At 46.3% G+C, this 20,691-nt stretch overlaps 1 protein-coding gene across 1 annotated transcript in view; it reads left to right on the top strand.

The window, feature by feature from the left end:
* Nucleotides 1-20,372, top strand: part of Hpd (4-hydroxyphenylpyruvate dioxygenase) — a 71,316-nt gene extending 50,944 nt beyond the window's left edge. Inside the window, exons 4-11 of the mRNA XM_070086011.1 lie at nucleotides 12,766-12,870; nucleotides 13,080-13,205; nucleotides 14,786-14,875; nucleotides 15,917-16,023; nucleotides 16,157-16,349; nucleotides 17,640-17,759; nucleotides 18,548-18,787; nucleotides 19,578-20,372. Coding sequence (XP_069942112.1) covers nucleotides 12,766-12,870; nucleotides 13,080-13,205; nucleotides 14,786-14,875; nucleotides 15,917-16,023; nucleotides 16,157-16,349; nucleotides 17,640-17,759; nucleotides 18,548-18,787; nucleotides 19,578-19,652 — 1,056 coding nt within the window. The 3' untranslated portion in view covers nucleotides 19,653-20,372. The remainder of the gene's footprint in view (nucleotides 1-12,765; nucleotides 12,871-13,079; nucleotides 13,206-14,785; nucleotides 14,876-15,916; nucleotides 16,024-16,156; nucleotides 16,350-17,639; nucleotides 17,760-18,547; nucleotides 18,788-19,577) is intronic.
* Nucleotides 20,373-20,691: the final 319 nt, after the last annotated feature.

The raw sequence follows: 20,691 nt of genomic DNA, 5'->3' as shown, positions 1-20,691 counted from the left end.
TTGGACGTGTTTCTTTCCACCTGTTGTCTATGTTCCCCATCAGTAAAATGGGTACCTGGGTGTTAGTCGACTGGTGTGGGTCGCATCCTGGGACACTGACCTAAGGAGGCCTGGTCACAGACCGGGCCGCGGGGGCGTTGACCCCCGGAACTCTCTCCAGGTAAACTCCAGGTAAGTTACCCTCTGATTTTTGTGGTGGAAACATGAACATGTAACTTAATATGAATGTTCTAATTTATTGTCTGCGATTAAATTTTGTCACCGAAGTGGCTAGTTTATTGTGCACCCCATATCCATCCTGTGGACGGTAGCGCGAGAGCATATGGATACACAAAAGGCCTAGGAACTAGGCCCCAAAGGGTTAACAGGAATACATATGGATTTATATCTACATATCTATAGTTCACTTATCTGTTACAAGCAAATTTAGGAAATTTGCTTAGTATATCTGGTATCTTATTTTCATTAATAAGATATCTTGACTTATCACATAGGTTATTATACTGTCTCTGTATTCCTCAATAAGTGGACAATTAAGCACATAGTGTTCAAGACAGTGACCATATGCCTGATCACATAATTTACATTTAGTTTGATCATCATCTGTGTGTCTCCCAAACTGCCAGAAGTACTTGTAACCAAGCTTAAGCCTGGCCACTACAACATCAGTCAGTACTTGTAAACCAAGCTTTAGCCTGGCCACTACAACATTAGTCAGTACTTGTAAACCAAGCTTAAGCCTGGACACTACAACATCAGTCAGTACTTGTAACCAAGCCTAAGCCTGGCCACTACATCAGTCAGTACTTGTAACCAAGCCTAAGTCTGGCCACTACAACATCAGTCAGTACTCGTAACCAAGCCTAAGCCTGGCCACTACAACATCAGTCAGTACTTGTAACCAAGCTTAAGCCTGGCCACTACAACATCAGTCAGTACTTGTAAACCAAGCTTAAGCCTGGACACTACAACATCAGTCAGTACTTGTAAACCAAGCTTAAGCCTGGCCACTACAACATCAGTCAGTACTTGTAAACCAAGCTTAAGCCTGGCCACTACAACATCAGTCAGTACTTGTAACCAAGCCTAAGCCTGGCCACTACAACATCAGTCAATCTGTTCACATTGCAAGTTGCTCCATAAACATACTTATCTACGTTCATGTTATCATAGTGGGTTATAGATCTACTCAGACTTCTAACTGCATTCCTATAACAATCATTTTCATTATTTACTTCTCTCCTAATATTATTCGTAATGCTAGACACAGTTATACCAAAGTTATATTCAACATTCTCCTTCTCGATACTCTTCTTGGCTAACATATCAACTTTATCATGAAGGAGTAATCCAATGTGTGATGGGATCCATAGCAATTGTACATTAATTCCTTTGTCCCTAATTTTTGAGTATCTATACCTGGCTTCTCCAATGAGCATGTTGTTGGAGTCATTATATGAATCAGGAGCCTTCAGTGATGTCTGCGAGTGTTAATATATCATCGGTTTTTATCTTCTTCAGTGTTTTAAACTTCCGTATACATTGTGTGTTTTAGTGTATAAATTGTTTAGTAGTTCCATAATTCCAGTACTATACAGTCCATCCTTTGTCCAACTAGCAGCTTTACCAGAGTATGATTGCAAATTTCTGCACTTTTGTGGATTATCTGTAGACGCTCTCTCGTGTGGATGCCACACAGGTACCGCATAGGCCTACCCTGAGTGGCCGCATGTGCTTGGTATTTGCTCTAGCCAAAAAAAAAAAAAAAAAAAAACTATTGCTTCCTGAAGTTAAATTGGCAGCCGTGTGTGTGTGTGCCTGGCAGCCATGTGTGTGTGTGTACTCACCTATTTGTGGTTGCAGGGGTCGAGTCTTAGCTCCTGGCCCCGCCTCTTCACCGGTTGCTACTGGGCCCTCTCTCTCCCCGCTCCATGAGCTTTATCAAACCTCGTCTTAAAACTGTGTATGGTTCCTGCCTCCACTACGTCATTTTCTAGGCTATTCCACTGCCTTACAACTCTATGACTGAAGAAATACTTCCTAATATCTCTCTGACTCATTTGTGTCTTCAACTTCCAATTGTGGCCTCTTGTTTCTGTGTCCCCTCCCTGGAACATCCTGTCTTTGTCCACCTTCTCTATTCCACGCAGTATTTTATATGTCGTTATCATGTCTCCCCTGACCCTCCTGTCCTCCAGTGTCGTCAGGCCGATTTCCCTTAATCTTTCTTCATAGGACATTCCCCTTAGCTCTGGAACTAACCTTGTGGCAAACCTTTGTACTTTCTCTAGTTTCTTGACGTGCTTTATCAAGTGCGGGTTCCAAACAGGTGCTGCATACTCCAGTATGGGCCTGACACACACGGTGTACAGTGTCTTGAACGATTCCTTACTAAGGTATCGGAATGCTGTTCTCAGGTTTGCCAGGCGCCCATATGCTGCAGCAGTTATCTGATTGATGTGTGCTTCCGGAGACATGCTCGGTGTTATACTCACCCCAAGATCTTTCTCCTTGAGTGAGGTTTGCAGTCTTTGGCCACCTAGCCTATACTCTGTCTGTGGTCTTCTGTGCCCTTCCCCTATCTTCATGACTTTGCATTTGGCAGGATTAAATTCGAGAAGCCATTTGCTGGACCAGGTGTCCAGTCTGTCCAGGTCTCTTTGAAGTCCTGCCTGGTCCTCATCAGATTTAATTCTCCTCGTTAACTTCACATCATCTGCAAACAGGGACACTTCTGAGTCTAACCCTTCCATCATGTCGTTCACATATACCAAAAATAGCACTGGTCCTAGGACCGACCCCCTGTGGGACCCCACTCGTCACAGGTGCCCACTGTGATACATAATTACGTACCATGACTCGTTGTTGCCTCCCTGTCAGGTATTCTCTGATCCATTGCAGTGCCCTTCCTGTTATATGTGCCTGATGCTCTAGCTTCTGCACTAATCTCTTGTGAGGAACTGTGTCAAAGGCCTTCTTGCAGTCCAAGAAGATGCAATCAACCCACCCCTCTCTCTCGTGTCTTACTTCTGTTATTTTATCATAAAACTCCAGAAGGTTTGTGACACAGGATTTGCCTTCCGTGAATCCATGCTGGTTGGCATTTATACTCTTGTTCCGTTCCAGGTGCTCCACCACTCTCCTCCTGATAATCTTCTCCATAATTTTGCATACTATACACGTCAATGACACAGGTCTATAGTTTAGTGCCTCTTTTCTGTCTCCTTTTTTAAAAATGGGAACTACATTTGCCGTCTTCCATACCTCAGGTAGTTGCCCAGTTTCCAGGGACGTGTTGAAGATTGTGGTAAGTGGCATGCACAACATATCTGCTCCCTCTCTAAGGACCCACGGGGAGATGTTGTCCGGTTCCATTGCCTTTGAGGTATCAATGTCCCTTAGCAGTTTCTTCACCTCCTCCTCATCTGTATGTATGTCGTCCAACACTTGGTGTATTCCTTGCTGGTGTCCCCATCTGGTCTGTCCCCCCAGAGTCCTTCTGTCTCTACTGTAAATACTTCCTTAAATCTCGTGTTGAGCTCCTCACATACCTCTTGATCGTTTCTTGTGAGTTCTCCACCTTCTTTCCTCAGCCTTATCACCTGGTCCTTGACTGTTGTCTTCCTCCTAATGTGGCTATACAGCAGTTTCGGGTCAGATTTGACTTTCGATGCTATGTCGTTTTCATACTGTCGCTGGGCCTCCCTCCTTATCTGTGCATACTCGTTTCTGGCTCTTCTACTAATCTCCTTGTTTTCCTGGGTCCTATGCCTCCTGTACCTTTTCCATTCTCTGTTGCAATTAGTTTTTGCCTCCCTACACCTTCGGGTAAACCAAGGACTCGTTTTGGTCTTCCTATTTCTGTTTCCCTTGGGAACAAACCTTTCCTCTGCCTCCTTGCACTTTGTTGCCACATATTCCATCATCTCGTTTACTGATTTTCCTACCATTTCTATGTCCCACTGAACCTCCTGCAGGAAGTTTCTCATACCTGTGTAGTCCCCCCTTTTATAGTTTGGCCTGTCCCCTTCAGTTCCAGTTACCTTCTCCACTTGTAACTCTACTATATAATCAAAACTCAGAACCACGTGATCGCTAGCTCCAAGGGGCCTCTCGTAAGTGATGTCCTCAATGTCTGAACTGCTCAGGGTGAACACAAGATCCAGTCTTGCTGGCTCATCATCCCCTCTCTCTCTGGTTGTGTCCCTGACATGTTGATGCATGAGGTTTTCAAGTACCACATCCATCATCTTGGCTCTCCATGTTTCGGGACCCCCATGTGGCTCCAAGTTTTCCCAGTCGATCTCCCTGTGGTTGAAATCGCCCATTACCAGTAACTTTGCTCTGCTCGAGTGTGTGTGTGTGTGTGTGTGTGTGTACTCACCTATTTGTACTCACCTATTTGTGGTTGCAGGGGTCGAGTCCTAGCTCCTGGCCCCGCCTCTTCACCGGTTGCTACTAGACCCTCTCTCTCCCCGCTCCATGAGCTTTATCAAACCTCGTCTTAAAACTGTGTATGGTTCCTGCCTCCACTACGTCATTTTCTAGGCTATTCCACTGCCTTACAACTCTATGACTGAAGAAATACTTCCTACTATCTCTCTGACTCATTTGTGTCTTCAACTTCCAATTGTGGCCTCTTGTTTCTGTGTCCCCTCCCTGGAACATCCTGTCCTTGTCCACCTTGTCTATTCCACGCAGTATTTTATATGTCGTTATCATGTCTCCCCTGACCCTCCTGTCCTCCAGTGTCGTCAGGCCGATTTCCCTTAATCTTTCTTCATAGGACATTCCCCTTAGCTCTGGAACTAACCTTGTTGCAAACCTTTGTACTTTCTCTAGTTTCTAGACGTGCTTTATCAAGTGCGGGTTCCAAACAGGTGCTGCATACTCCAGTATGGGCCTGACATACACGGTGTACAGTGTCTTGAATGATTCCTTACTAAGGTGTCGGAATGCTGTTCTCAGGTTTGCCAGGCGCCCATATGCTGCAGCAGTTATCTGATTGATGTGTGCTTCCGGAGACATGCTCGGTGTTATACTCACCCCAAGATCTTTCTCCTTGAGTGAGGTTTGCAGTCTTTGGCCACCTAGCCTATACTCTGTCTGTGGTCTTCTGTGCCCTTCCCCTATCTTCATGACTTTGCATTTGGCAGGATTAAATTCGAGAAGCCATTTGCTGGACCAGGTGTCCAGTCTGTCCAGGTCTCTTTGAAGTCCTGCCTGGTCCTCATCAGATTTAATTCTCCTCATTAACTTCACATCATCTGCAAACAGGGACACTTCTGAGTCTAACCCTTCCGTCATGTCGTTCACATATACCAAAAATAGCACTGGTCCTAGGACCGACCCCTGTGGGACCCCGCTCGTCACAGGTGCCCACTGTGATACATCATTACGTACCATGACTCGTTGTTGCCTCCCTGTCAGGTATTCTCTGATCCATTGCAGTGCCCTTCCTGTTATATGCGCCTGATGCTCTAGCTTCTGCACTAATCTCTTGTGAGGAACTGTGTCAAAAGCCTTCTTGCAGTCCAAGAAGATGCAATCAACCCACCCCTCTCTCTCTTGTCTTACTTCTGTGTGTGTGTGTGTGTGTGTGTGTGTGTGTGTGTGTGTGCCTGCAGCCATGTGTGTGTGTGTGTGTGCCTGGCAGCCATGTGTGTGTGTGTGTGTGTGTGTGTGTGTGTGTGTGTGTGTGTGTGACACCAGCAATGTGTGTGTGTGTGTGCCTTGCAGCCATGTGTGTGTGTGTGTGTGTGTGTGTGTGTGTGTGTGTGTGTGTGCCTGCAGCCATTTGTGTGTGTGTGTGTGCCTGGCAGCCATGTGTGTGTGTGTGTGTGTGTGTGTGTGCCTGCAGCCATGTGTGTGTGTGTGTGTGTGCCTGGCAGCCATGTGTGTGTGTGTGTGTGTGTGTGTGTGTGCCTGCAGCCATGTGTGTGTGTGCCTGGCAGCCATGTGTGTGTGTGTGTGTGCCTGGCAGCCGTGTGTGTGTGTGCCTGGCAGCCGTGTGTGTGTGCCTGGCAGCCATGTGTGTGTGCCTGGCAGCCATGTGTGTGTGTGTGCCTGGCAGCCGTGTGTGTGTGTGTACCTGGCAGCCATGTGTGTGTGTGTGTGTGTGTGCCTGGCAGCCGTGTGTGTGTGTGTGCCTGGCAGCCGTGTGTGTATGTGTGCCTGGCATCTGTGTGTGTGTGTGTGTGTGCCTGGCAGCCGTGTGTGTGTGTGTGCCTGGCAGCCGTGTGTGTGTGTGTGCCTGGCAGCCGTGTGTGTGTGTGTGCCTGGCAGCCGTGTGTGTGTGTGTGTGTGTGTGTACTCACCTAGTTGTACTCACCTAGTTGAGGTTGCGGGGGTCGAGTCCGAGCTCCTGGCCCCGCCTCTTCACTGATCGCTACTAGGTCACTCTCCCTGAGCCGTGAGCTTTATCATACCTCTGCTTAAAGCTATGTATGGATCCTGCCTCCACTACATCGCTTCCCAAACTATTCCACTTACTGACTACTCTGTGGCTGAAGAAATACTTCCTGTGTGTGTGTGTGTGTGTGTGTGTGTGTGTGTGTGTGTGTGTGTGTGTGTGTGTGTGTGTGTGTGTGTGTGTGTGTGTGTGTGTGTGCCTGACAGCCATGTGTGTGTGCCTGGCAGCCGTGTATGTGTGTGTGCCTGGCAACCGTGTGTGTGTGTGTGTGCCTGGCAGCCGTGTGTGTGTGTGCCTGGCAGCCATGTGTGTGTGCCTGGCAGCCGTGTGTGTGTGTATGCCTAGCAGCCGTGTGTGTGTGTGCCTGGCAGCCGTGTGTGTGTGCCTGGCAGCCGTGTGTGTGTGTGCCTGGCAGCCGTGTGTGTGCCTGGCAGCCGTGTGTGTGTGCCTGGCAGCCGTGTATGTGTGTGTGTGTGCCTGGCAGCCGTGTGTGTGGCCTGGCAGCCGTGTGTGTGTGTGTGCCTGGCAGCCGTGTGTGTGTGTGCCTGGCAGCCGTGTGTGTGTGTGCCTGGCAGTCATGTGTGTGTATGCCTGGCAGTCATGTGTGTGTGTGTGTGTGCCTGGCAGCCGTGTATATGTGCCTGGTAGTCGTGTGTGTGTGTGCCTGGCAGCCGTGTGTGTGTGCCTGGCAGCCGTGTGTGTGTGCCTGGCAGCCGTGTGTGTGTGTGTGGTGTGTGTGTGTGTGCCTGGCAGCCGTGTGTGTGTGTGTGCCTGGCAGTCGTGTGTGTGTGTGCCTGGCAGTCGTGTGTGTGTGTGTGCCTGGCAGTCATGTGTGTGTGTGCCTGGCAGTCGTGTGTGTGCGTGCCTGGCAGCCGTGTATGTGTGTGTGTCTGGCAGTCGTGTGTGTGTGTGCGCCTGGCAGTCGTGTGTGTGTGTGTGTGCCTGGCAGTCGTGTGTGTGTGTGTGCCTGGCAGTCGTGTGTGTGTGTGTGCCTGGCAGTCGTGTGTGTGTGTGCCTGGCAGCCGTGTGTGTGTGTGTGCCTGGCAGGGGTGTGTGTGTGTGTGTGTGTGTGCCTGGCAGGGGTGTGTGTGTGTGTGTTCCTGGCAGCAATGTGAGTGTGTGTGTGTGTGCCTGGCAGTCGTGTGTGTGTGTGTGTGTGTGTGTGTGTATGTGTGTGTGCCTGGCAGCCATGTGTGTGTGTGTGTGTGTGCCTGGCAGCCATGTGTGTGTGTGCCTGGAAGTCGTGTGTGTGTGTGTGTCTGGCAGCCGTGTGTGTGTGTGCGCCTGGCAGCCGTCTGTGTGTGTGTGCCTGGCAGCCGTGTGTGTGTGTGTGCCTGGCAGCCATGTGTGTGCCTGGCAGCCGTGTGTGTGTGCCTGGCAGCCGTGTGTGTGCGTGCCTGGCAGCTGTGTGTATGTGTGTGCCTGGCAGCCGTGTGTGTGTGTGTGTGTGTGCCTGGCAGTCGTGTGTTGTGTGTGTGCCTGGCAGTCGTGTGTGTGCCTGGCAGCCGTGTGTGTGTGCCTGGCAGTCGTGTGTGTGTGTGTGCCTAGCAGTCGTGTGTGTGTGTGTGCCTGGCAGCCGTGTGTGTGTGCCTGGCAGCCGTGTGTGTGTGCCTGGCAGTCGTGTGTGTGTGCCTGGCAGTCGTGTGTGTGTGCCTGGCCAAGTCGTGTGTGTGTGTGCCTGGCAGTCGTGTGTGTGTGTGTGTGTGTGTGTGTGTGTGTGTGTGTGTGTGTGTGTGGGTGTGTGTGTGTGTATGCCTGGCAGTCGTGTGTTGTGTGTGTGCCTGGCAGCCGTGTGTGTGTGTGCCTGGTAGTCGTGTGTGTGTGTGTGCCTGGCAGCCGTGTGTGTGTGTGTGTGTGTGTGTGCCTGGCAGTCGTGTGTGTGTGTGCCTGGCAGCCGTGTGTGTGCGCCTGGTAGTCGTGTGTGTGTGTGTGCCTGGCAGTCGTGTGTGTGTGTGCCTGGCAGCCGTGTGTGTGTGTGCCTGGCAGTCGTGTGTGTGTGTGTGTGTGCCTGGCAGTCATGTGTGTGTATGCCTGTCAGTCGTGTGTGTGTGTGTGCCTGGCAGCCGTGTGTGTATGTGCCTGGTAGTCGTGTGTGTGTGTGTGCCTGGCAGCCGTGTGTGTGTGCCTGGCAGCCGCGTGTGTGTGTGTGTGCCTGGCAGTTGTGTGCGTGTGTGCCTGGCAGCCGTGTGTGTGTGTGCCTGGTAGTCGTGTGTGTGTATGCCTGGCAGTCGTGTGTGCCTGGCAGTCGTGTGTGTGTGTGTGTGTGCCTGGCAGTCGTGTGTGTGTGTGTGTGTGTGTGTGTGTGTGTGCCTGGCAGCCGTGTGTGTGTGCCTGGCAGTCGTGTGTGTGTGTGCCTGGCAGCCGTGTGTGTGTGTGTGTGTGTGTGTGCCTGGCAGTCGTGTGTGTGTGTGCCTGGCAGCCGTGTGTGTGCGCCTGGTAGTCGTGTGTGTGTGTGTGCCTGGCAGCCGTGTGTGTGTGAGTGCCTGGCAGTCGTGTGTGTGTGTGCCTGGCAGTCGTGTGTGTGTGTGTGTGTGCCTGGCAGTCATGTGTGTGTATGCCTGTCAGTCGTGTGTGTGTGTGTGCCTGGCAGCCGTGTGTGTATGTGCCTGGTAGTCGTGTGTGTGTGTGTGCCTGGCAGCCGTGTGTGTGTGCCTGGCAGCCGCGTGTGTGTGTGTGTGCCTGGCAGTTGTGTGCGTGTGTGCCTGGCAGCCGTGTGTGTGTGTGCCTGGTAGTCGTGTGTGTGTATGCCTGGCAGTCGTGTGTGCCTGGCAGTCGTGTGTGTGTGTGTGTGTGCCTGGCAGTCGTGTGTGTGTGTGTGTGTGTGTGTGTGTGTGCCTGGCAGCCGTGTGTGTGTGCCTGGCAGTCGTGTGTGTGTGTGCCTGGCAGTCGTGTGTGTGTGCCTGGCAGTCATGTGTGTGTATGCCTGGCAGTCATGTGTGTGTGTGTGTGCCTGGCAGCCGTGTGTGTGTGCCTGGCAGCCGTGTGTGTGTGTGCCTGGCAGCCGTGTGTGTGTGCCTGGCAGCCGTGTGTGTGTGTGTGTGTGTGTGTGCCTGGCAGTCGTGTGTGTGTGTGTGTGCCTGGCAGTCGTGTGTGTGTGTGTGCCTGGCAGTCGTGTGTGTGTGTGTGCCTGGCAGTCGTGTGTGTGTGTGTGCCTGGCAGTCATGTGTGTGTATGCCTGGCAGTCATGTGTGTGTGTGTCTGGCAGCCGTGTGTGTGTGTGCCTGGTAGTCGTGTGTGTGTGTGCCTGGCAGCCGTGTGTGTGTGCCTGGCAGCCGTGTACTCACCTATTTGTACTCACCTATTTGTGGTTGCAGGGGTCGAGTCACAGCTCCTGGCCCCGCCTCTTCGCTGATTGCTACTAGGTCCTCTCTCTCCCTGCTCCATGAGCTCTATCATACCTCGCCTTAAAACTATGTATGGTTCCCGCCTCCACTACGTCACTTTCTAGGCTATTCCACGGCCTGACTACTCTATGACTGAAGAAATACTTCCTAACATCCCTTTGATTCATCTGAGTCTTCAACTTCCAATTGTGACCTCTTGTGTCTGTGTCCCCTCTCTGGAACATCCCGTCTTTGTCCACCTTGTCAATTCCGCGCAGTATTTTATATGTCGTTATCATGTCTCCCCTGACCCTCCTGTCCTCCAGTGTTGTCAGGCCGATTTCCCTCAACCTTTCTTCGTAGGACAATCCCCGTAGCTCTGGGACTAGTCTTGTTGCAAACCTTTGCACTTTCTCTAATTTCTTGACGTGCTTGACTAGGTGTGGATTCCAAACTGGTGCTGCATACTCCAGTATGGGCCTGACATAAATGGTATACAGAGTCTTAAACGAATCCTTACTGATGTATCGGAACGCTATCCGTAGGTTTGCCAGGCGCCCGTATGCTGCAGCAGTTATCTGATTGATGTGCGCCTCGGGAGATATGCTCGGTGTTATACTCACCCCCAGGTCTTTTTCCTTGAGTGAGGTTTGCAATCTTTGGCCATCTAAACTATATTGTGTCTGCGGTCTTCTTTGCCCTTCCCCAATCTTCATGACTTTGCATTTGGCAGGGTTAAATTCAAGGAGCCAGTTGCTGGACCAGGCTTGTAGCCTGTCCAGGTCTCTTTGTAGTCCTGCCTGATCCTCATCCGATTTGATTCTTCTCATTAACTTCGCATCATCTGCAAACAAGGACACTTCTGAGTCTATCCCTTCAGTTATGTCGTTCACATATACCAAGAACAGCACAGGTCCTAGGACTGACCCCTGTGGAACCCCGCTTGTCACAGGCGCCCACTCTGACACCTCGTCGCGTACCATGACTCGTTGTTGCCTCCCTGGAGTTTACCTGGAGAGAGTTCCGGGGGTCAACGCCCCCGCGGCCCGGTCTGAGACCAGGCCTCCTGATGGATCAGAGCCTGATCAACCAGGCTGTTGCTGCTGGCTGCACGCAAACCAACATACGAGCCACAGCCCGGCTGATCCGGAACTGACTTTAGGTGCTTGTCCAGTGCCAGCTTGAAGACTGCCAGGGGTCTGTTGGTAATCCCCCTTATGTGTGCTGGGAGGCAGTTGAACAGTCTCGGGCCCCTGACACTTATTGTATGGTCTCTTAACGTGCTAGTGACACCCCTGCTTTTCATTGGGGGGATGGTGCATCGTCTGCCAAGTCTTTTGCTTTCGTAGTGAGTGATTTTCGTGTGCAAGTTCGGTACTAGTCCCTCTAGGATTTTCCAGGTGTATATAATCATGTATCTCTCCCTCCTGCGTTCCAGGGAATACAGGTTTAGGAACCTCAAGCGCTCCCAATAATTGAGGTGTTTTATCTCCGTTATCTGATCCATTGCAGTGTCTTTCCTGTTATGTGTGCCTGATCCTGTGTGTGTGTGTGTGTGCGCCTGGCAGTCGTGTGTGTGTGTGTGTGCCTGGCAGCCGTGTGTGTGTGCGCCTGGCAGTCGTGCGTGTGTGTGTGTGCCTGGCAGTCGTGTGTGTGTGTGCCTGGCAGTCATGTGTGTGTGTGTGCCTGGCAGTCGTGTGTGTGTGTGTGCCTGGCAGTCGTGTGTGTGTGTGTGCCTGGCAGTCATGTGTGTGTGTGTGCCTGGCAGTCGTGTGTGTGTGTGCGCCTGGCAGTCGTGTGTGTGTGTGTGTGCCTGGCAGCCGTGTGTGTGTGTGCCTGGCAGTCGTGTGTGTGTGTGTGTGCCTGGCAGTCGTGTGTGTGTGTGTGCCTGGCAGTCATGTGTGTGTGTGTGCCTGGCAGTCGTGTGTGTGTGTGTGCCTGGCAGTCGTGTGTGTGTGTGTGTGCCTGGCAGCCGTGTGTGTGTGTGTGTGTGCCTGGCAGTCGTGTGTGTGTGTGTGTGTGTGCCTGGCAGTCGTGTGTGTGCCTGGCAGTCGTGGGTGTGTGTGTGCCTGGCAGTCGTGTGTGTGTGTGCCTGGCAGTCGTGTGTGTGTGTGTGTGTGCCTGGCAGTCGTGTGTGTGTGTGTGCCTGGCAGTCGTGTGTGTGTGTGTGCCTGGCAGTCATGTGTGTGTGTGTGCCTGGCAGTCGTGTGTGTGTGTGTGACTGGCTGTCGTGTGTGTGTGTGTGTGCCTGGCAGCCGTGTGTGTGTGTGTGTGCCTGGCAGTCGTGTGTGTGTGTGTGCCTGGCAGTCGTGTGTGTGTGTGTGCCTGGCAGTCGTGTGTGTGTGTGTGTGCCTGGCAGTTGTGTGTGTGTGTGTGCCTGGCAGTCGTGTGTGTGTGTGTGCCTGGCAGTCGTGTGTGTGTGTGTGTGGCTGGCAGTCGTGTGTGTGTGTGTGCCTGGCAGTCGTGTGTGTGTGTGTGCGTGGGAGTGGTGTGTGTGTTTGTGGGTGGCAGTCGTGTGTGTGTGTGTGTGCCTGGCAGTCGTGTGTGTGTGTGTGTGCCTGGCAGTCGTGTGTGTGTGTGTGCCTGGCAGTCGTGTGTGTGTGTGTGTGCCTGGCAGTCGTGTGTGTGTGTGTGCCTGGCAGTCGTGTGTGTGTGTGCCTGGCAGCAATGTGTTTGTGTGCCATACATTACATAATATTATGTGTATGTTGCAGAAGGTAAGTTGTGTCATCTGTTCTTAGTACTTCAGAGAAGAGACGTGATGAAAAGATAGATTAAAGCAAGTAAAACTGGGAATATATTATGAAATAATAGACAGGTACATAACAACGAGAGTAAAGGGAAGTGAATTTCTTCATTGTCATATAGAATATTATACATAAGCGCAGTGTGCGGCTACCTTATTCCCTTTATGAGTAAGTTCCTGCGAGATGACAGAAAGGGACATATAACGAACTAGATACTTAGAAAGTGTCGGTGTGGGTTGCAGGAACACATTTTGGCTATTAACCTTTTCTTGCTCACCCACAGGCAGCCAGCTACTACACCACCAGGCTGGGGTTTGAGCCTTATGCCTACAAGGGTCTGGAGACCGGCTCGCGTGAAGTCTGCTGCCATGTAGTCAAACAGAACAAGGTACCTGTTATGTACACCTGGTATTGTGTGCATATGATGTTTCTTGATACATAATTTTATAATAATTAACAACAGTATTTGAGCTGTTTGTTACTTAGCTTATTGCTAACTGCTAAGAGTTTAGGTGTTACCGATAAGGTCATTGCTGGTGTTTAAGTGGAATTTATTATGGTTATTTATTATGTTAGTAATGGTGATGTTGTGGACAGATAGTGTTCACGTTCGCCAGTGCTCTGAACCCGTGCAACCAGGAGATGGGTCGTCACCTGGTCACTCATGGTGACGGTGTCAAGGATATTGCCTTCAACGTTCATGATCTTGACGCCATTATGAAGGTCAGACCATCCTCTTTACTACCACAATCTCTTCTTCTTCCTACTTACCCCTTCCCCCTCTCTTGCTATTCTTCGTTCTCCTTCCTCTTGTTAATCTTCTTTTTCTGCCTTCCTCTTGCTGCTATTTTCTTGTTCCTTCCCCCTCTTTCCTGGGGGTAGTTTTCTCTTGTTCCTTCTGTGGAAAATAAATTCCCATAATTATACTGTATATATTTTTATAATGTAAATATACATGATTAATGCATTACTGTTGTTCTAAATTGTATTTTGAATAGAACCAACCGGGTTCACCCTGCACCTGCGAAGATGTGCGGGGGAGAAAGGTCGAGTCAGGGCAGAGGGAGGCGGGAGTGTTTTGAATGTAGTGAGGAGGCTGTGAAAACATGGGACCAGGAAATTGGTGTTCACGGCAGCCTAAGGATTAATATAGGCCTCACTTCATAATAGGAAGTGTCGTAACTATTCCTGGTGAAGAGTGAGGGAACATGATTTATGGGACCACCGTAAAAAGGTGATAAAATTAGTGAATAATGGTTCGACCGGGGGTGACTGGTGCGCGGCCATGGTGTGTGTCCAGGGGAAATACCCGTGAGTTACTCCTTACTCATCGGTCTCAGATCTTAATGGAGTGACCTCTAATGTGTATAATAATTATGAGACATTAAATCGTCTTGTGAATTGTAATGTAATCAGTGATAATAACACTAAGTTAAGAGAATATGTGAAGTGAAATGAGTCGCCGTTCTCAGAGTGAGCATCGGTTTATCTCGTGTTCCTTGTCTCGAGGATAGTGAAGGTTTTATGGAGTTACGACTTCTAAACCGGGATAAACCAACGAATACCTCGTCCTGTTGGAATAAGAACTGTGTCGGTGTAGCAGGACATCGAAATGAGATGGTGAATGGAGGAAATAGGAGTATCAATCGCCCACAGTTAAGTAACCCTTCTAGTTATAGCAGACTGATACTGGCCAGTTAGGTATGTTGTAATTGGATAGGTTATGAGTGATCCAGTTACATCAAGTGACCACCAGAGAATATCTGGTAAGTGGTGGGATTATGTACAAGTGTTTTTCCTTGATGGATATATCCAAGTGCAACCTCCCCCCCCCCTTCATTCAGTTAAACTAATATAATCTATACAGTCCACAATTAATTAGTAGCACCGTACTTGTGGGTGCTATCCAATCTATACTGGTCCCGGATAGATATGAATGAGATTGTGAGGTCGAAGGGACCACCTGCCGTGACCAGGGGTGGTTAAGTTTTCTCACATGTCTACACGGGGTGACTACGGTAAACAATATGGTTGTCTTCCAATGAGATTACTTGTATGCATGTAATGTTGAGGTACATACAGGTAACACCCTACAAAATTTTCCATACCTTCCATCCTTTTCCTTTTTGTTGCTGCTACTTCTTTTTTCTTGTTACTCCTTCCTTTCTTAGTCATCCTTCATGTTACTGTTTGTCTTTGAGTTCCTCCCTTTCTTCCGTTCCTGCTGATTCCTTAATGTTTCATAAATATGGTTCTCTCACTCTGCACACAGGTCTACGTAACTATAATATTATATATTGCAGAGAGCTAAGGAGCGTGGAGCCAAGGTGGTGAGGGAGATCTGGGAGGAAGAGGACGATGGAGGCAGAGTTCGCTTTGGCACAGTTCAGACGGTCAGTCTAACTCCATCTTTTTTAGTTTACTTTGCTTGAGGTGTTGAGCAAACACTGACTAAAACTGTCTGCACTAGCGTGTGTTTACAACAAATTCGTTCACGTCTTCCCACTGTATGCCTCTTTCATTATTTTGTTTCCCCACCGTATAAAAAATTTGTCACTAGTGAAAAAAATTGTCACTAGTGGTGGGTTGGTCAGTTATGTTTAAGGCCTATTGACTGCATGATGGTCATTCAAGAATATCCGCACACCACTAGTTAAGGATAATGCAATCCCTTCAATAAGGATTAAATTACTCCTAATTTACATACACTGTAGCTAATGCATTACTGTATATTGTAATGTAAGAAGTGCCTCGCCACCCGAGTCCTTCTCTTTATCACATGTTAAGATTTTATTATATTTATTGAGTTTATTTACACTTTCCCTCAGTTAATTTAAATTTTCTATAAGAAATTCCTATCCCGATATTAATTTCTTCAGTTTATTTCAACCTTCTTGTAGAATCATTTTTATTAATATTATTTTTTTTTTTGACTTAGGTTTTTGGATGCCATGCTCAGTAGTGTTGTATTTACCTCCTTCAGATGTACTGCTTATATTAAATTAAGAACATAAGCAGGGCTAGTACTGCTACTTGTGGAATCCCAGTAATGACTCTTTCCCTAGAACATCCTCATACAACTGTAAAAACGTTTCTGTAAACTAATCCTCGGTAATAAATGCATATTGTTTAGGATAGTCTGTGACCGTAATCAAGCACTGTTAATTATCTTTCTGGACTAGTTAAGTCCCATGGACACGTTTGCAACCTTTGAATGTTTTATGCAAGTTAACTTTCTCTCGCTGGGAACATCAGGGACTGACAAAAAAAAAAATCCAGACGTTGGTAACGTATATCCATTTACCTAAATTTTCGGTATACATATACCATCTCATTATCTAACACCGTTAACTATACTTCTAGTTTAGTCTACCGAAGAGAGTGCAATAACCACAGTAACTACCTTAGTTTTATTAACGTGGTTTATCTTGCAGTACGGAGACACGACTCACACCTTCGTGGAGAGAAGTAACTACAAAGGTCTCTTTCTCCCTGGTTACAAACCTCCTCTCATACCCGAGGACAAAATTCTTGCCAAGTTGTAAGTATCAGTACACTCAAGCACTCGTACATGTTTATACATTCTGTACATAAATATAAGAAGAAGCAACTCACGATTAGACAAAGATAGAGTTGAATGTTGTTCTATATTTACTACCTGTCTTTGATTACAGACCTGCGCCTCGTTTGGACTTTGTGGATCACATCGTAGGTAACCAACCCAACTTGGAGATGGAGAGCACAGCTGCCTGGTATGAGAAACATTTGATGTTTCACCGCTTCTGGTCTGTGGACGACACACAGATCCACACCGAGTACTCAGCACTCCGCTCCATAGTTGTTACTAACTGGGAGGAAACTATCAAGGTAGGATAGTAGAGCACCTCTCAACCTTCCTGACGACCCTCCTCTTCACCAGGATAGGAAGGGTAAAAAAAATCATCTTGAGGATAGGTATGGGGTGCATAATAAATATATTAAACTAACTGGAGGAGTGTGTTGTATAGGGATCTGAAGGTAGGAATCTTACCGCTTCAAGAGGTTTTTCTACAGCAAGACAGATTTTTTACACTTGAACTTTTAAAGGCAACCCATTTTCAATAGGATGATTTATTGTTCCATCTTTTCTAAAGTCTTAAAGACTTGAGTTATTCAAGCGACAGATTCTTACCAGAATAAAGTGTTATCAATACTAGAATTATCATGCCTAAAAATGTCATTATAATAATATATATCAATGCATCCATGAATGAGTGGTTATAAGCAAACTAAGAATACTGCGACTAGCTGGGAATCAAACCCCCGATATTTCAGCACGCCTCCAGAGAAGCGTCTGGAAATTTTGTCGGACTTCTCGGGAGGCGTGCTAATCGCAGTATTAACTAGTATATATATATATATATATATATATATATATATATATATATATATATATATATATATATATATATATATATATATATATATATATATATATATACATAATTGGTCGCATTCGGAGGTGATCGTTATGCGGGGGTCCACTGTATTTGTGTTGTACACAGTTTTTATCCTAAACCTTACAGTATAAAATACAGTACTAACAACATAAAAAGCAAAGTAAAACATGAAATACCAAAATAAAACAATAAAATAAAGTCATTACAAAAATGTTTTGTTGTTATTCAGTAGTAAAGTTCGACTTGCGACCATTTCGACTTACGACCGGTTTCTTGGAACTGAATTCGGTTGTAAGTCAGATGGTAGGTGTATATATATTAGAAATCAGTTAAAAAAAATTGGTGTAGTTTAAGGAAGGTTAGGTGAGGTTTCTAAGTTAGTTTTTGTCCAAAAATAATAATGTTTATATTAGTGCCAATGAAAAGATTCATCTTTCTGTAAGAATTTTTTCAAAAAGTTCAATTTTTAAGGGAGTTCAGCCTATTCGACAAGTTTGGCTTATTAGGTACGACCTATATATATAATGTGTGTGTGTGTATGTATGGTAAGTAGTCAGGAAGAGTAATTAACAGGGGTGGAGTAGTTGAGGAAGGTGATTAATATTCTTTAGTATGATTTAAGGTCTTCAAAAATATTGCATAGACATCTATTAAAAATAATGTAGGTAGCTTGGAAGATACCGCCCCGACCCGCTGTAGTTACGTGTGTGTATTACAGATGCCTATCAACGAGCCAGCACCAGGGAGGAAGAAAAGTCAGATCCAGGAATATGTAGACTATTATGGAGGCGCAGGTGTCCAGCACATCGCTCTCAATACACAAAATATTATCTCTGCGGTTAGTAATAAAACACAAGTTGTATGGAGAGAAGTAAGACTGATGTCATGACATCCTTGCTCGGGTAAGAAGAACGTGAAGGCATCAGTGGGCTTTGGTTTAGTTCCCGGGCATGTGTAATGTTACACCTGCTGCCCCTGTTCATACATAAATAGGCAGCTGTGAGTCACTCATTTGGGAAGCCCCTCAGTGAATATTAGCCATACGTCTTTAGTTATCGTTGTTCTGGGCTATTAATGAGCCAGTATTAAATAACCCCAGGGATGTCTTCCTTACTGGAAAGTCAAATGTTTCATCACAGGAAAACTTAACATACAAATAATTATCAGCAGCTGATGTTTCACGAATATTTTCAAATGTGTCTCATCTGTCCCTCTTATTTATGGTTTTTCTTAACTTTGTTATTTTTATTGAAAATTTAATTTGGTAATAACAGCTTTACTAACAAATATTTATTTACATAATTTATTACTTGTAAAGTGAAAGTATTGATACTTTATTGTCTTATCACCCTCAGGCATCAACCATTAATAATTTCTCACATTAATTACATTTTCATATAGTAAAACTATTTTTTATATTTAATTCTTCACAATTAGAAGTGAAAATTACATTTTTCTACTTATATTCTGGGACATGAGATGACAGCACTCTTCAAGAAGACACCTGTATGCACCTTATTACTAATTTATGAGAAGGAAGATGGCCCAGGCAGGAAATCACATTAAAAACTACTAAACATGAACAAAATATAAAGGTGTGGACATATTAAATATTCATACTTTCAGATCGAGAATCTGCGTGAGCGAGGGATGGAGTTCCTGAGTGTGCCAGACACTTACTATGAACAACTGCAGGAGAAACTCAAGTCCTCCAAGGTGAAGATCACAGAAGATATGGAGGTCCTGCAGAAGCTGAAGATCCTGGTAGACTACGACGACGATGGTTACCTCCTTCAAATCTTCACCAAGAACATGCAGGACCGACCCACAGTCTTCCTCGAGGTCATCCAGCGACACAACCACCAAGTAAGTCTTCTCACTTCAGATAACTTATGGTTTTACTGCAGAGATTGTAGTGAACAGAGGATCAAGCCTCCACCACTCCTTTCGCTGGATGACCCACACGGGTTCAAGAGTTCCATGAAATACAATAATCATCGATGTCATCAACACACTACTATAGGAAAGTTTAATAATAATAATTCCTATAATTTTATTATTTATTACATGGTTGACTATAGTTCAGCTATGATTATATAGTATTAATCTGCCTCAAACTTTCAGTTCAGCAAGTAGCTGGTATCCGTCAACCAAGTGGCCACTTGCTTTATCTAAAGAAAATATTTTACAGCTGATACTTGAAGTTTAACGTTTTCTTAATATTATACAATGCCCCGTGGCCTGGTGGCTAAAACTTTCGCTTCACATGGCGAGGGTCTGGGTTTGATTCCCAGTGAGGATAGAGACATTGGGCGTGTTTCTTTACATCGGTTGTCTATGTTCACCCATTAGTAAAATGGATATCTGGGTGTTAGTGGACTGGCGTGGGTCGCATCCTGGGACAAAACTGACCTAATTTCCCCGAAATGCTCTGTATAACAAGCGATTTTCTGTATAGTAGTATGTCATTGATGTCAGCTAGGACTGTATACCATGTACTTGTACTTGTAGAAATAAAGATATTATTATTATTATTATTATTATTATTATTATTATTATAGTAAGCAGCAAATAGGTAAATAACACTATATCTCGTGATTAACCCGTCACATAAAAAGATACATAATTATTAATATATATAATTTTTTTGTTACAGGGATTTGGCGCAGGCAATTTTAAGGCGCTGTTTGAAGCAATAGAGTTAGATCAAGCAGCCCGTGGCAACCTGTGAGAGTGATGATCAAGACTGGGAACAAATGAGGAGTTGGGAGGAGGGATTGGGGGGGGGGGTTCTATAGCTTCATATCCTGGTGGGCTATAAGACAGGTGGGTCTTACAGCCTTACCTGTTGCTGGATCACAGGACAGGTGGGTCCTCAGGACTCGTCTCATGATGGGCCACAAGGAGAGGCGAAGAACCTCAAGCTTCATCTGTTGGCTTTGCACAGGACAGATGGTGGGGGGGGGGGGTCCCACCGCTTCACTTGCCTCTGGGTAAATGCTTTCACTTAATTCATTGAGTTTAAGTGTCAAATTTTGTATAAACAGATCTATATAGTTTAAATATATCATGCTCAACTGCCTGTCGAACATTTTAAGTAGCTCTATTCTACTGCACATATTTGTTTCAATATAATGTAAAATAGTATTATATATTTCCATTATATATTACAAGCATATTTAGACGATAGGTGTAGCTTTCACAACTGCAGTTTTTTAATGCATAATGGAGAAGTTTTGCCCAAGTTACTCAGTAGTGAGTAAAGATGAATAATGGCAGTTGAGAGGTGAATGGAGGTTCTTAGTTTCCGTCTTCTCCTACAGTTTTAATGTGAAATTTATATATACATGTAGTAATTAAGAAACTGTATAATAATCTAAATATCTTTGATGAACAATGTACGTAGAGTTTTTGTTTAGAATGAGAAATAAATCATATTTAGTAATTATAATTGGTGTATGTCCCAAAGTCAGGAAACACTTGTCCTGGTTTCTGACCAAGCTGACCTAACCTTTGAAACATTTGGGTACATTTATTCTGGAAACGTTTTGCCAAGCAGTGGCTTCAGTCCATATGTAGAGAAAGGTGGAAGATGAGGAGTTTGAGGTAATCAGTCCCTCAGTCTGGAGTCGATGTGTTCAGTCCATCATTTATCAACGTGTCGGTTTCTTAATCAATTATAAACATTATCTAACCTAACTCTCACTCCAACACAAATCAGACATCTGTTATTATTTTAAAAACCTAACTGAATTTTTCTTTTTGCTGTT

This window comes from Cherax quadricarinatus, chromosome 1, assembly GCF_038502225.1.
Source record: "Cherax quadricarinatus isolate ZL_2023a chromosome 1, ASM3850222v1, whole genome shotgun sequence".
In the NCBI taxonomy this organism is placed as follows: domain Eukaryota; kingdom Metazoa; phylum Arthropoda; class Malacostraca; order Decapoda; family Parastacidae; genus Cherax; species Cherax quadricarinatus.
This window is presented reverse-complemented; position numbering and strand designations above follow the sequence as displayed.